Source organism: Brachionichthys hirsutus, chromosome 20, assembly GCF_040956055.1.
Source record: "Brachionichthys hirsutus isolate HB-005 chromosome 20, CSIRO-AGI_Bhir_v1, whole genome shotgun sequence".
Classification (NCBI taxonomy): Eukaryota; Metazoa; Chordata; class Actinopteri; order Lophiiformes; family Brachionichthyidae; genus Brachionichthys; species Brachionichthys hirsutus.
The window spans coordinates 8793962-8807920 of NC_090916.1; the positions used below are offsets into that span (position 1 = coordinate 8793962).

Here is a 13959-nt window from a genome sequence, read left to right on the forward strand (position 1 = left end):
TCCTTAAGAAACGCAAAAAACGGACTCATCTTTTTGGTCCACTGAAAGTTGAACTCTTTAATTGTGTCGTTCTTTCGTCGACTTTCACACCAAGTTTTTTACAGCACAGTTTACTGATGGACTTCTGAGGATGAGGTAACAACAACCCGGTGACACGAGGGCAGCGGACTCAAGTCTCTGACACCTACGATCACGTCAAGCTGTGACGGCATGCGACGATTCTAAATGTGAGGGCACTGAAACATCTACACGTTTGATTCCTCACACGGAATGCTTCTCTAACTTCAGTCGTGAAAACCCACGCCGATTCCTTTATTTAGAATCGTTTATCACGGTGAAATGACCGGAACGACGTTCCCGGTGCGACAAACGCTTTGAAACCACAGACGAATTAAAATACGAGTACGCAGCTTGCGGGAGGGGGACGCAGACATGGCCCGAGCGGCACACAATAAATAGGGCGGCGAGCGTCCGCCGGAGGGTTTCACTCGAACAGCATGTCCTCGTCGGTCTCCTCCGTCAGCATGTTGGACGGCTCGGCGATCGGACCCAGTTTAGCCAGACGGGCAGCGATCTCCTTTTCCGTCCTCTCCCTGAGCTGCTTCTTCTTCTCTTGGATCTTCTTCAACCTGACGAAAGGAGGAGATATTTTAAATGTTAAAACTTTACAAAGAACTTTATTTGGAAAAGCAAACGAAAAAAGAAGGAGGACCTGTAGAACTCCTCTCGCTCCCTCTCGTCCAGTTCCGTGACGATGTAGGTCAGGGTGCGATCGATCCGGGGGATAATCACTGCAGCGCGGGAACGAGAAATGAGCATTAGCGGTCTTTGTTTACACCGGGAACAAAATACTCTGTCAGAAGTTATGAATTTACCGTGTTCAATCGCGTTCACGCGGCGGTTGGTAATCTTAATGGCTTCATCCAGAGTGACAAAAGACGTCTAAAGACAAAGAAGTCGCCGAATATTCACTCAAAAATACATAAAATAAAGTCACATTACAGAATATTCCCCTTTCAGAATCTGTTTACATTAATAACAGCGCCCCCTACCTGTAAGGAGGCCAACTCCACCAGCAGCTCTACAGCTCTGGCGTAGTTCCTCTTCAACCTGGAGAGCTGCTCTCCTCCTCTGGCCAGACCAGTCAGCTCGTAGCCTGGAAGACACTGGAGGTGAGCACCGGCCAATCAGAAGTCACCGAAGCTCATTATGCGGAAGCGCAAACTCACTGTCCCCGCCTTCTTGGTAGTGCTCAAAAACCGGAAGGGTGACGCCTTGAATAGAGAAAGTCAACACATAAGAACTCGTCTTCTGAATTATAAATATTTTTACTTTATTTTATTTTTAATGCTCACCTGCCACGTTGTCTTTCTTGGCTCGGACCTTCACCTGGGCTTTGTTGACATTCTGGATAACAGTTGTGCTTGAGGACGGATTTTACAGACGTGAGAGGAAGTTGGGTCGACCCCCGGACGCGTCACGTGATCGTTTCCGGTTCTTACCTGAAGTCTCCGGCTGTAAATTTGGCCTCCGCCAAAGAGAACGCCGCCTCTCTCATCACCTCGCCCATCTTTGTTTTGGTCTACGGAAAGCGAGAAGGAGGCAAAGCGTGACATTAAAAAAAGAGACACGGGCAACAACCTATCAGATTAGTTATCGATTACTTTCAACCGACTTCGATGATTTTGCGGAGGATCTGGCGGAAGCGCATTGAGAGGGCATCGGCTTTTTTCTTCAGTAGGTTCCGGCCGGTTTGGGCTCCTTTCAGCCGAGCCTTCATGATGGTCTGAGCCCTGCGAACCGAACACGTTAAAAAAAACATTCAAATACCTACACAGCTAACTGAGATAAATCACAGTCTGATCAATCAAACTTTATTTTTAGTTGTTGTTGTTTTACGTCACACTGACATCTTATATTAGAATCATCACATGACAAGCTCTTCCTCTTTCACAGAGTGACCCGAATCTGATATAAATACATTAAAACGAGCCTTTCAAAAAATCAGAAAAGAAAATATAAACATGAAGAATGGAAGGACAAAACGCCATCACAGCTGTCTTAACAAGCTGCATCTGTTAGCAAGCTAGCTAGCTAGCGAGCGAGCTTCTTACATTCGAGAGGGGAAAACGTCGATCCTTTCCTTTCCGGACATCTTGTCGTCTTTCCGTCGATTATTGCGGTCTTCTGTTTAATCCCGTTTAGAGACAGTTAAAGCCGAAGCGTTATTTTTTGTATTATATTAATTTAACATATGTTCGCTGTACATGAACCCGTCGTTTTCCCTGCTGGTAATGCTAATGTTCGCGATCGACCTCCGTCGGTGATCAGCTGGCCTCTCTGGTCATGTGACTGGCCGGAGACGTTCTGCGCATGCGCGACTCGAAAGCCCTGTGACGAATCCTTTCCGGGTCGAGACGTTAGCGTACCCGTGAATGTGAGCTAGCGGGCCGCGTTTTTCATTGCGTTAACCCGTGACGTTAATATAATTAAGCATTTAAACGAATCTAAAAGAGAACATTCCTTCGTTTCTTCCGGTAACCATATAACACAGGTGAGTTTTAACGTTACAACAGGTTTTCAGGGGCGTGGCGAAGGCACGGGGGCAGCTAGCTGGTTATCTACATTAGCTGCTAGCTTGGTGCCTCTGCACGCGCCGCATGTGAGTTAGAAACCGGGTTGTTAGCTAGGGAGCTAGCTAGGAAGCTAACATACTTTGATGGGGGATAATTAATAATAGTCTCGTTGTATTTGTATTTATTTTTTGCTAGTCGACGGTAAACAGATACGGTAATTTATTATTTTGTTGACGTCGCTTTTTTTTTATTCCTAAACGAAGCAGGAATGTTTTTTATTTGTCTGCGTTGCATCATCCTATTCATGGCTAAAAATGTGACATAAAATGGGTAACATCTGGGAAACTGAACTCTGTAAAGCTGCTGAATCCGCCGCCCGGAAACATGAATGAAAACCTTTCATTCAAATTGATTTGGTTTGTTTACTTGGAATTTGAGGAATGCGACATTTGGCTAAAACAATCTCTATTTTTTGGTAAATAGCATAAACGTCTATCAGCACAGTATCATTCGCCATCATAACTTTAGGCTTCAATGAAGTTTGTTGTCGAGCTTTGCTGATTTCTTTGATGTTAAAAGATAGACCTTGTCCTCCTTTGGGATAAACCGCTGCATTTCAGGTTGAATAATAATTCTCAAGATTATTATTATTCTTTTTTGTCTAATCTTTGCCTCTTTCTTTCTTTTCCCGCAGCAATGCCGGGGCTCAGCTGTCGGTTCTACCACCACCGGTTCCCGGAGGTGGAGGACGTCGTCATGGTGAACGTGCGGTCCATCGCCGAGATGGGCGCCTACGTCAGCCTTTTGGAGTACAACAACATCGAGGGCATGATCCTCCTGAGCGAGCTGTCGCGTCGACGCATCCGCTCCATCAACAAGCTCATTCGCATCGGCCGCAACGAGTGCGTGGTCGTCATCCGGGTGGACAAAGAGAAAGGTGAGGCCGGCGGAAGCACGCCCGCAGAGCTAACGGGCGTAGCAACGGGAGCATAAATAACGTGCAGAAACATACGTCATCGAAATGAAACTCGTTTGATCGGAAGCCTGGATATTACAATCCTTTCCCGTCTCCTCCCGCGTTTTGTCTTCAGGCTACATCGATTTATCAAAAAGAAGAGTTTCGCCAGAGGAGGCCATCAAGTGTGAAGATAAATTCACCAAATCTAAAACCGTAAGTTCGGCTTCGTGGCTCTTTTCTTGTGCGTTGGACGCGTGAAAACGGATCGTTAGAAAGACGAGCTGCGTTCGCAGGTTTACAGTATCCTGCGACACGTGGCGGAGGTGCTGGATTACAGTAAAGACGAGCAGCTGGAGAGCTTGTACCAGCGCACCGCCTGGGTCTTCGACGAGAAATACAAGCGGCCGGGATACGGCGCCTACGATGTCTTCAAACAGGCCGTATCGTAAGCTAGCGGTCGTTTTTTTTTTTAGCCGTCGGACGTGAACGCGTGCTAGAAAAACGATTTGGGCTGTCCGAATCGAATGTGAAATGTCTTCGTCTCGTCCAGAGATCCCGCCATTCTGGACGGTCTGGACCTGACGGAGGAGGAGAGGAGCGTCCTGATCGATAACATCAACAGGCGACTCACTCCTCAGGCGGTCAAGATCAGAGCAGGTGACGCGGAAACGCCGTCGACCAACGAACCCGGGCGGTTCTGTCCGGCGTCTAACCGTGCACGCCCTGCTGCTCTTGTTCCCGCCCGCAGACATTGAGGTGGCGTGCTACGGGTACGAGGGCATCGACGCGGTGAAGGACGCCCTCAGGGCCGGGCTGTGCTGCTCCACGGAGGCGATGCCCATCAAGGTAGCGGCCGCCGCCGCCGCCGTCGTGTCTCCGGTCGAGGTGGCCGCTTTGATGTTTTTGCTTCTGCTCAGATCAACCTGATTGCGCCGCCTCGCTACGTGATGACGACGACCACCCTGGAGCGCACGGAGGGCCTCTCCGTCCTCAACCAGGCCATGGCGGCCATCAAGGAGAGGATCGAAGAGAAGAGGGGCGTCTTCAACATCCAGATGGAGGTGAGCGACGTCGTTTGCGTCTCGGTGATGTTCCGTGAATAATTGACCCCCGAACTGTCCCTTCAGCCGAAGGTGGTGACGGACACAGACGAGACGGAGCTGGCCCGGCAGCTGGAGCGGCTAGAGCGGGAGAACGCCGAGGTGGACGGGGACGACGACGACGAGGAGATGGAGGCCAAAGCGGAGGACTAGAGGCCCTGATTGAGGCTCGGGGGGGTAAAGACAAGAGGGTGGAGACGAAAGCTTTCATCATCGGTGGTTCATCGGTAAACGTCCCAGTTCAAGGAGACGTCTTCTTCTCCACACGAGGAAAGTTGATCAAATTAAAAACTAAATGGATGTTTACTTTGTTTAAGTTAACTCATTTACAATCAGCGGCCTTCACTTAACTCGTTTCAAGTTATTCGCTGGGCGCGCCGCTTCGAGTTTCTACCGGCAAAATATGTTCCCAACAAGCTCCAATAAAGATCTGGAAGTTTTGATCTCGGTGCGTTTGTCAGCAGCTGCGTTGAGCTTCAGTCTGGGAACTGTTGACCTCTGAACCTGCAGAATATCCGGCAGACAGCGGAGAGGTAGGATTTGATTATCAAACACGATTTAGTGTTGCTACGTTAGCGTCTGATTTTTTTTTTTAGTATTTGTAGAGAAACAAATGTTATCCTGAAAACTTTGCAGGTCATTTTACTTTGAAATCGTGTTTTATAACCACAAGTCAGTTTGAGTGACAGTTTAAAGAATCAAACACTTCAATAGAAAAAAAAAAACTTTATTCAAATGTTCACCGATACAAAAACAAATGGGGAGCAAGTCGGGCTCGTCTTCCTTCAGTGGTTGTGGCGTGTGCTTGACGGCAGCGGGCGCTCCGAGGCGGTCCGAGGACGACGCTTCTTCAGGAATGTGAGGAATACGTGAACACGCGATCTAAAACTTTTAGCATCCTGAATAAATAACGGTACGAATACTCAAAGACGCGTCGGCTCATCCGGCGCCTTCAGAGCGGGTCGAAATCCTGAAGACAATCATCCCGACGATCGGAGGCATGAAAGAGAAAAAATGGCGGCCGAGGAGGCGTCGTCCGGTAACGGTGGTCCTGGATGGGTGTCGTCGGGGGAGGGGGGGGCACGTTTCTACGCTATTATAATCTGGATTCAGAAGTCCCGCTCGCCTCATTTGGCCAGTCCGATCTTCTTGGCTTCGGTTTCGTAAATGAGCAACCGCCACATCTTCACGACGAAGACTTCGGCCTCTTCGTCGAGGACCTAAAGAGGGAGCAGGAGGAGCCGGCGGTCATTTCGGGGCGAGCCGGATCGTTACGGACGGAGCGTCGAAGGCGAGCTACTCACCATGGCGACGTCGTCCAGAATGCTCTGAGGCACGCTGTGAGCCAACACCTGAGAGAGAGAGAGAAACGCCCCACGGTCACTCTCCGCCATTTAAAACCGAACTTACGTCGCGACGGACCGGCGCCCGCACCTTGGAGCAGACGAAGTCCACCAAGGTGGCCTCCTCTTCGCCGATGTACTCGATGATCTTCTTGTTGATCCAGGGCCGGACGCGGCGTTCCATCAGCGTCTGGAAACACGCGGAGACGGCGGCGGCTAAATCAACGACATCGTGTTTCCGCGGTAGATTTGAGGCGCCCGGCGCTCACCGTGTCGACCATGGACCAGTCCAGCGGGTAGGAGAACAGCTCCGGCTTGGCCGTGGGAATCTTCTCTATCAGGCTCTTGATGTGTTTGCGTTTCTCCTCGGTGTCGCCGCCCTTGATGGCGGCGAGCCCGGCGCCGTCCACCCCGAGGCTCTTGTCGTCGTCGTAATCCAGCGGGACCAGCTTCCTCTTGCGGGGCTGCTCGTCGGCCTCTTCGTCGTCGAACTTGTTGAAGACGCTGTCCACCGGGAGCTTCTTCCTCTTGCCGGCGTTGGGTTGGCTGGGGCTCCCCGTGGCGGCTGGGGGGGGGGCGGGGTCAACCGAGGCCAATTAGAGGCCAATCAATGTCGCCCCATTTCACACACCGGTTAAAGACTCACCCAGTTTGAGGCTGAGGCCGATCTTCGGCCGGTTCTCGTCCGGAGGAAGGGCGTCGGGGGGCGAGTTCTCGTGGGGGATGATGATGCCGCATGGCGACTCGTCCCCGGGGGTGTTCGGCGACGCGCCGCCGCTGCCCGACGACACCGACGGCGCCGCGTTGATGGGACGCATCGTCGGCTTCAAGCAGGGCTTCACGTCCGGGTTATCTTCCTCGTTTTCGTACTCCTCCTCTTCCCCCTCCTCCACCTCGTCGTCGGCGTCGAGCACGCGAGCCGGCCGCGGGCGAGCCTCTGCCCTCTCCTGATCGTGCCGGCGGTCCCGCTGCTCCCGCTGGTCCCGGTGGTCCCGCTGGGAGCTCCTGTGGCGTTCCTGGCGCTCCTCCTCGGGCTCCGGCTCTTGGATGATAGGCTGTCGTCTCAGACGCTCCTCCTCTTCCTCTTCCATCTGGACCAATAAGAGGCAAAAGAGGAAAAAAAAAAAAAAAAAAAAAAGTCAACAGACGCCACGAACGTGCAGCGATGATGCGGTGACCTTCACAAAGACAAAAGACGGCGCCTAAACGCAGACACACAAAGAGGAGACATCAAAGAGGAGACATCAGAGGAGGCGCACCCTGCGTAGCTCCGCGTCGGGGTCTGGGTGTCCCTCGTCGAGCAGCCGCCGTCTGATCTCCTCCAGCTCCTCCTTCTCCCTCTTCCTGTCGCGCTCGTCTGCCTCCATCTCCTTCTCTCGGTCTCTGAGACGCTTCTGCAGCGCGCTGCCCCTAGGGGCCGGAGCGAGAACAGCAGCGCTCAGAACAAAAGCGGGAGCGCCGCATCTGCTGCGAGTCAGATCTGGGTCACGTGCGTGGTGTCGTAAATGTGCACGGTCAGCTCCGGCGGGGGGAGGGGCTCTGATTGGCCGGCGTCTCGCTGCTCACCTGTAGTATTTGGGGTCGTCTCTGTCATCGTCGTAATCCTCGAGGAACTCTTTGAGCCGTTTGCCCTCCTTCATCTGAAAACAAATCCACAGGATAACGAACCCGTTCATAGACTTAAAGTTCAGCCTAAAAAAAAAACTACCGGTGATTGTAATCAGACATCGATGAATTCTAAACGCATAAAAGCTCAATTCATGAATTTAACAAGGACAAAACAAAACAGAACGGGATGAAAATCTGAAAGCAGTTTCTGCCGTCACTGAGAAACCTCAGAGCTCAGTCAGAGCTCAATCAGAGCTCAGTCAGAGATCAGTAACGCCGGTGCTCTTTTGATTCGCTCTCACCATTTCCCGCCGGCGCTCATCGTCCCGCTCCGAGTCCTTGGCGTAGTCCCGCCCCTTCTTCCTCTCCCGGAGCTCCCAGTTTTTCAGACGCTGTTGACCCGGGTTAGAAATCAAGCCGTGTTTGCTCCCGCCCAGCCGGGGATAGTGAGACACAATGCACTGATTGGGGGGGGGGGGGGGGGGTTCCTGCTGGGCCGCCGTACCTCCTGATACGCCGCCTCCTTGTCCCGGAGTTTCCTCTCCAGCTTCCTGCGTTCGTACGCCTCCTCTTCATCCTCTTGATCTCGTTTTTTCTCTCTCTCTCTGTCTCGACTCACCTCCCTGCTGGGACGAGTATTTAACTCTCTAAAGATAAACCGGAACAGAAACACAAACGTTCACTCTGTGTGCCCCCCCCCCCACATCCCAGCTCTGATGCTTCGTCCCCTCACCTGGATCGGCTGCGTTCGGCGCTCCGGTCCCGGCTCCGGTCCTTGTCCCAGTCCCGGTCCCGCTCCCTGTCTCTGGTCCGCCGGTCGCGGTCTTTGTCTCTCTCCCGCTCTCTCTCCCGCTCCCGTTCCCTCTCCCGCTCTCTCTCTCGCTCCTTCTCCCTATCCCGGTCCCGCCGCTCTCTCTCCCGCTCCCGCTCCTTTTCCCGCTCCTTGCGCTCCTTCTCGAACTCCAGCCGCTCCTTCTCCCGCTTGTCCTTCTCTTCCTCCAGTTTCTGCAGAGCAAGACACAGACGGGTTCAGCCGGCGCCGGGCGGGATCCGCTGGATCACTGCAGTCAGGCGGTTTCCAGAATCTTAGCGGGTTTTACACAGGAACGGGCTAATCATTCCAACGTGTTCTGAGAGAGGCCGGAATCCTGTCTGGGAAACCTGGAAGTGCGAAAAGATTCTCCCGCACGGAGAGACGGCTTCTCTCTCTCTCTCTCTCTTTCTCTCTCTCTCTCTCAGAGCAAGTAGAACAAACAAACCAGAGAACAGTCTTTGGGTGAACTCGTCGTTTGTGACTTACAGGTGTCGAACTACGGACTCAGGCCTTCGCTGCCCCTACAAGCCTTTTAAGTTAGGCCTGGGAGGAAAGCAGGTCACACGGTATACAAGGGGGAAACATGGGAGTCCGTCTTCTTCATCATCATCATCATCATCATCATAAACAGACAACAACTTCTGCTTCATCGAGTCAATAAATGGACATTAGAAACAGTTTCTGTACAGATAAATGAAATTGTAGAAACGGTCTTACCGCCTGCAGGAGTCTCCGGTCGTTCGTCATGACTCATTTAGACACACGCACACACACACACATCACAGCGCTACACACAAGGCTTTGAGTGTTGTGACTTCCAACGCGGGGCGCTAACGCAGACGGAGAAGGCAAAGGAGACGCGCTGAAGCGCCGTGTTCCCGCTTCCTGCCACGATGGAGCTACGAGTGCGAGCATCGCCCGGAGACGCGGAACGGTCAAGCCTTCGGTGCGACGAAGCCGAGTCGGCGTGTAAAACAAACAATAAAATACCGTCTTTTAATGTTTGGCGGCTTCTTCCTTCACTCATCCGCTCGGTTCTTCGGGGGGGATTTGATTCGAACGTGCCAGGTGTGCGTTTTAGCGGCGTTTCACTTACCTGTGGAGCGTCCACCTCAGCAGAAAGGCGCCGCGATGCTTCAAATTAAAGCGGCACAAAGCATTATGGCCGGATATAAAAAGGATCACAACAAGGTGGAGGATTCGCTTGTTTCGATGACGGGTTGTGGACAAAACACACTTTATTGGTATTTCTTGGGTTTTTTTCTTCCCCCCCATTTCATGAAAAGTGATGGGATTTAAAATCCGGGACGGTTTTCCTTTTAGAGTCCGTACTTGCTTTGATCCGATCCTGCAACGGTTCGGTTTGTTTTTGTTATATTCTGGTCACGGTTTAAGACAGAAACAGCGAAGGCGGACGCGCCGTTCATCCCGTGCGGGTTTTTTTTATTAGAAGGACATACGAACACACCGACCCGACGAAAGAGGAAGATACGGAAGAAAGAGGAAAGACGCCGACAGAGAGCAGCCACACGACGACAGACAGGGAGGACGTACCTTGCCAGTCTTCAGATCAGCGTGCTGCTGTGGAGAGGGCGCCCCCCCACCCCTAGTCGCATATATATATATATATAAAGAGTCACTGCAGTGGTTACTGACAAGAGTCCTTGTGCTTCAACGTGAACACCATTAAGACAGACGAGAATTCAAAGAGGACGAGCACAGGTTCACTGACCTTCAAGCTTCATGTGGGAAAACACACGATCGAGGTTTAAAGCTCGGGGGGGGGGGGGGGGCTTAAGTATTGTCGGATTCTTGGTTGAATTAAAAAGCATTCGCCCTGTCAGACGGACGCGTGGGGGCGCGGGACAGTTGCCCCTATGCAAGTCCTCAAGAGGGGGACGCCCAACATATGTATGAAGTAAATGAAGGCTGATACTTACATCCTATCCTCGTTACTTTTCCCAAAGCTCTGAGATTCATCTCGCTTTAGTCACCATATGATCACTATCATAATGGTGGGGTTTAATGAATAGATTAGCTTTTAGGTAACTTGACATCGTCTCCATGCATTTGTGTGTGATCGATTAAGAATGGCTCTACGAACGGGCACAAAGGTGTCAGAAATACTAGCGCTGCGGCTACCTGTGGCGTCGGAACATTGAACACAATAACATTTAGAATCATAAATGTTATCATATTTAATGTATTAAAAGCACTTCTTAAACGTTTGGTTGTAATGTTACGGGCTGCCGTCTCGCAGCAGAGGATGAAAGTTACTGAGGTCGAGAAACGCCCCGCTAATATGTCTGCGGCTAAACTATGTGAGCGCCGGCCGTCCGAAACCTGTAATGGCAACTAAAGATCAAAGGAGACACTTTACCTTGTGAGTGTCGCGAAATTTACTAATCTCTCTGGAAATCAGGTCTCTCTTGTCCTCCTCCATGTCGATGGTATTAATGTCATCCTAAAGACGATAAGAGAGAAAACGGTTAGCATTTTACATCAGAAAGAAAAACACTAAAGGGAAACGGACGGGTCGGCAAACCTCTTCTTTTTTCTCCCGCTTCCTCTTTCGCCGCTGGGCGTCCTCGTCCTGCGACGGGGCGCTGAGCTCGGCAGCGTACTCCCGCATCAGCCCATCAATAGCACCTTTGATGATCTGGTCCTTCTTCTTCGTCTCCTCGTCCAGAACCTCTTCCTCCTCATCGTCTCCGTCTTCAGCTTTCTTATCCTGGTGGATAATAATAAGGATATTCTTATTATAAATAAGAGCTTTTATCGCGCGTTATTTTATTTTTTGAGGACACCCCACCCCGTTTGCAGTCTTCTTCTTGGCCTTCCACTCGTCCAGCAGAGCTTTCGTCTTGGCATCCACCTTCACCAACAGATTTTTGTCTCCAATCTGCAGATCGTGAAGGAGGCGCAACGATCGCAACGTGGACTCCGGCTCCTTGTACTCGCAAAACCCAAACGCTGAAACAAATAGACATTCACGGCGGGATTATACAGTATACATCACGATAAATGGCTTCATAGGAAAATAAACACACTAAATGACTAAATCGGGTGTTTCATCTTGTGAATTTAGAGCCCATTGCGCGAGTCAGCAAGGGATAAGAGTATTTCCTGCCTTTGCGATACCCGATGTGTGTATTATGCGTTACCTTGAAGCTTTCCAGAGGCTCCTTGGACTCTCTTCCAGCTCAGAACAATCCCACATTTCTAGAACGATAACACAAATACACGTAGCTTCTTAATGCTGCAGCACGACACAATTTGTCACGTCCGAGAACTCCTGGATGTAATTTCCACAGACCGCTGATATTTATATGTAATAACCGAGAGTACGTGCACCATCATAAGATGCTTCTCTGTCACTTACGGCCAGCAGCTGCCTGATCAGCATGTCGGAGGCCTTTTCGGATATGTTCCCCACAAACACGGTGGTGGTGGGGCCGCTCTCGGCGCCGTCTTTGGCTCGCAGGAAAGCAAGATCTTTTTTGGGAACTGGCGGCTTGCTGACCACCGGCACAGGGGGCACCATCACCGTCGGGGCGGAGGTCATGATGCCCACGTGGATGGGGATCATCTGCGTTCCTGGGCCGACCAAAGCAAATCAACTTTGAAATAAAACATGACGTAAAATGCGTTCACATCCTCCAGCGTGAGTGAAACACACAATTTATCCAACAGGAAGACGGGCAGGGTTGTCATAAGACTTAAGACAGGGGGGGGGGGGGCTGCTTACCTGTGGGGAAGCCAGCAAACTGAGGGGGCATCCCGGGAGGGGGCAACAGCGGCCGATTTAAATGAGGTGGGTAGGACATTCTGGGGGCGAAATGGGCCGACCTGGAGGAACCGACAGTAGCGGCACTCATTCAGAAAAATGATTGCGTTTGCTCCAGCAGAAAAGGGCAGCGATCAAACACGGCTACTTCCGTTAGCGACGCGTGTCCTAGCAGAGAGGTGACGTTAGCTAACTTGGTATCAATAAGCCTCATGGTTAAAACATTACTAACTTGTTTGGCCGCGGTGCACTTTGATGTAGCTTAACACCTCCGATTAAAATAACTAGCAAGTGGCTAATTGCTAAAGCTAGCATCAAACGCGGCGTTGTACCCGGCACACGTACATCAAGCTAAACTAAAATTAGCCATAGCTTGCGCTAACGTTATAATAAACAAGAAATAAACTAACTTTAGCGAGTAAAATAATATCAGAATTAACGCTTAAATGCTCATATATACGTACCCGAATTTAGGCGGTGTAAGAAAAGACAAAAAGTGTAGCGCAAAGGTTATTAATTATGTAAGTCTTTGTAGCGTTCGAGCCGTCGCGTTAGCACGTTGGCTATTCAAGGGCCTTGAAAAAAAAAAATGACGCACGCGCATTACGTATCAGCCTACAAGAGCGCTTGTTTTGCACGTCCGGACAAGGCCGCTGGGCGGAGCAGCGCGGTATTGTAGGGGAAACTACTACTATTTTGAGTAAATTATTATTAATACTCGTCGCAGCAGTACGATAACGTAGTCTAGTAGCCATCTTCGTCTTTATTACTTTTAACAATAACGCCAGCAATTAATTGTCACATTTTCAACCTTTATTTTACTTTAAAACATCAAAAGCACGATTACAGAATAACCCAGGAGCTCTCAATTGTATCAGTACTTATTAATTACCAATAATGTACCCGAGCGAATAGCTCAGAGTATCTTCCATTAGGAAGAAAATCGGCTGATCTTCTGGTTTAATAATATTCATAAAATGGGCGCTGTAATTCTAATAAATCTATTTGATCGTGTTGTGTTGAACATATCAGCGACTCACTGTATGACAGCTGTGTCGCGAGGGCTGTGTCTGACATGCCGTGACGTCACGTTAGGCGGGTTTTTCATGGAAAGTGCTAGAAGAAAACGAAGCACAGCTCAGGTATTCTTCCGCTATATGAAAAAGTTCCACACGATTAGCATTAAATAAACCATGTTCTTGTTAATTTTGTTCAAATTATTTCTTGAATTTACGCTAACATTTTTAATTCAGCAATATGTCGGCAGGTACGGAAGCTCGAATCCACCTGAATCTATATCTGGGTCTATCCTTTCTGGAAAGATCCACCGCAAGATGGCATCAATAATGCGCTTGATTCAACTTCTTTTTTTTTTTGTTTCTAGTATTTTCCAAGGTACAAGGCCGCCATTCATAACGTGCTTTTAATATGCACTGCGCTTGTCTTATAAAGGAACCATAAAAACAAATTACACTGCATCTCCTATTATTTCCAACCGATTTACACCCAAATGTATAGTTTATAATTATTTAAAAAAATCAATATTAAAAGTCTTTTAAATGTATTCAAATAGCCGAGTTTGTCAATAGCCATCATGCTTTACTTTAGATATCTCACTTCATGTTAATATCTTAAATAAAAGCGTTAATATACTAATTTTAGTATCTAGTTCTCCTCTCTGGTCGGTGGCGCACCGCGGAGGGATACGCTCGCACGCCGACGCGAACGTGTATAAGTATTCCGGTCTGTGAAAAGGAAGTCTCTTTCTATTCC

General features: G+C 49.9%; 3 protein-coding genes across 3 annotated transcripts; 1 reads left to right on the plus strand and 2 right to left on the minus strand.

Annotated features, from left to right (window-relative positions):
• Nucleotides 1-30: 30 nt before the first annotated feature.
• atp6v1d (ATPase H+ transporting V1 subunit D) lies at nt 31-2337 on the minus strand. The gene is made up of 9 exons (XM_068753594.1): nt 2115-2337; nt 1676-1793; nt 1503-1582; nt 1356-1423; nt 1230-1274; nt 1053-1156; nt 876-942; nt 713-791; nt 31-629 (listed from the first exon to the last, which is right to left on the minus strand). Exons 1-9 carry the CDS (start codon nt 2153-2155, stop codon nt 485-487), a joined length of 747 nt encoding a protein of 248 aa, XP_068609695.1. The 5' UTR covers nt 2156-2337; the 3' UTR covers nt 31-484.
• Nucleotides 2338-2413: 76 nt separating this feature from the next.
• Nucleotides 2414-5077, plus strand: eif2s1b (eukaryotic translation initiation factor 2, subunit 1 alpha b). Its single transcript, XM_068753614.1, has 8 exons — nt 2414-2554; nt 3271-3513; nt 3668-3747; nt 3828-3979; nt 4085-4191; nt 4283-4380; nt 4452-4595; nt 4662-5077. Exons 2-8 carry the CDS (start codon nt 3273-3275, stop codon nt 4785-4787), a joined length of 948 nt encoding a protein of 315 aa, XP_068609715.1. The 5' UTR covers nt 2414-2554; nt 3271-3272; the 3' UTR covers nt 4788-5077.
• Nucleotides 5078-5365: 288 nt separating this feature from the next.
• rbm25b (RNA binding motif protein 25b) lies at nt 5366-12751 on the minus strand. The gene is made up of 17 exons (XM_068753512.1): nt 12651-12751; nt 12148-12248; nt 11782-11996; nt 11564-11621; nt 11212-11372; nt 10945-11130; nt 10780-10863; nt 8319-8590; nt 8091-8232; nt 7888-7977; nt 7544-7617; nt 7237-7387; nt 6624-7068; nt 6247-6542; nt 6069-6167; nt 5939-5986; nt 5366-5854 (listed from the first exon to the last, which is right to left on the minus strand). The coding sequence occupies exons 2-17, from the start codon at nt 12224-12226 to the stop codon at nt 5762-5764; spliced, it is 2493 nt and encodes an 830-aa protein (XP_068609613.1). The 5' UTR covers nt 12227-12248; nt 12651-12751; the 3' UTR covers nt 5366-5761.
• Nucleotides 12752-13959: the final 1208 nt, after the last annotated feature.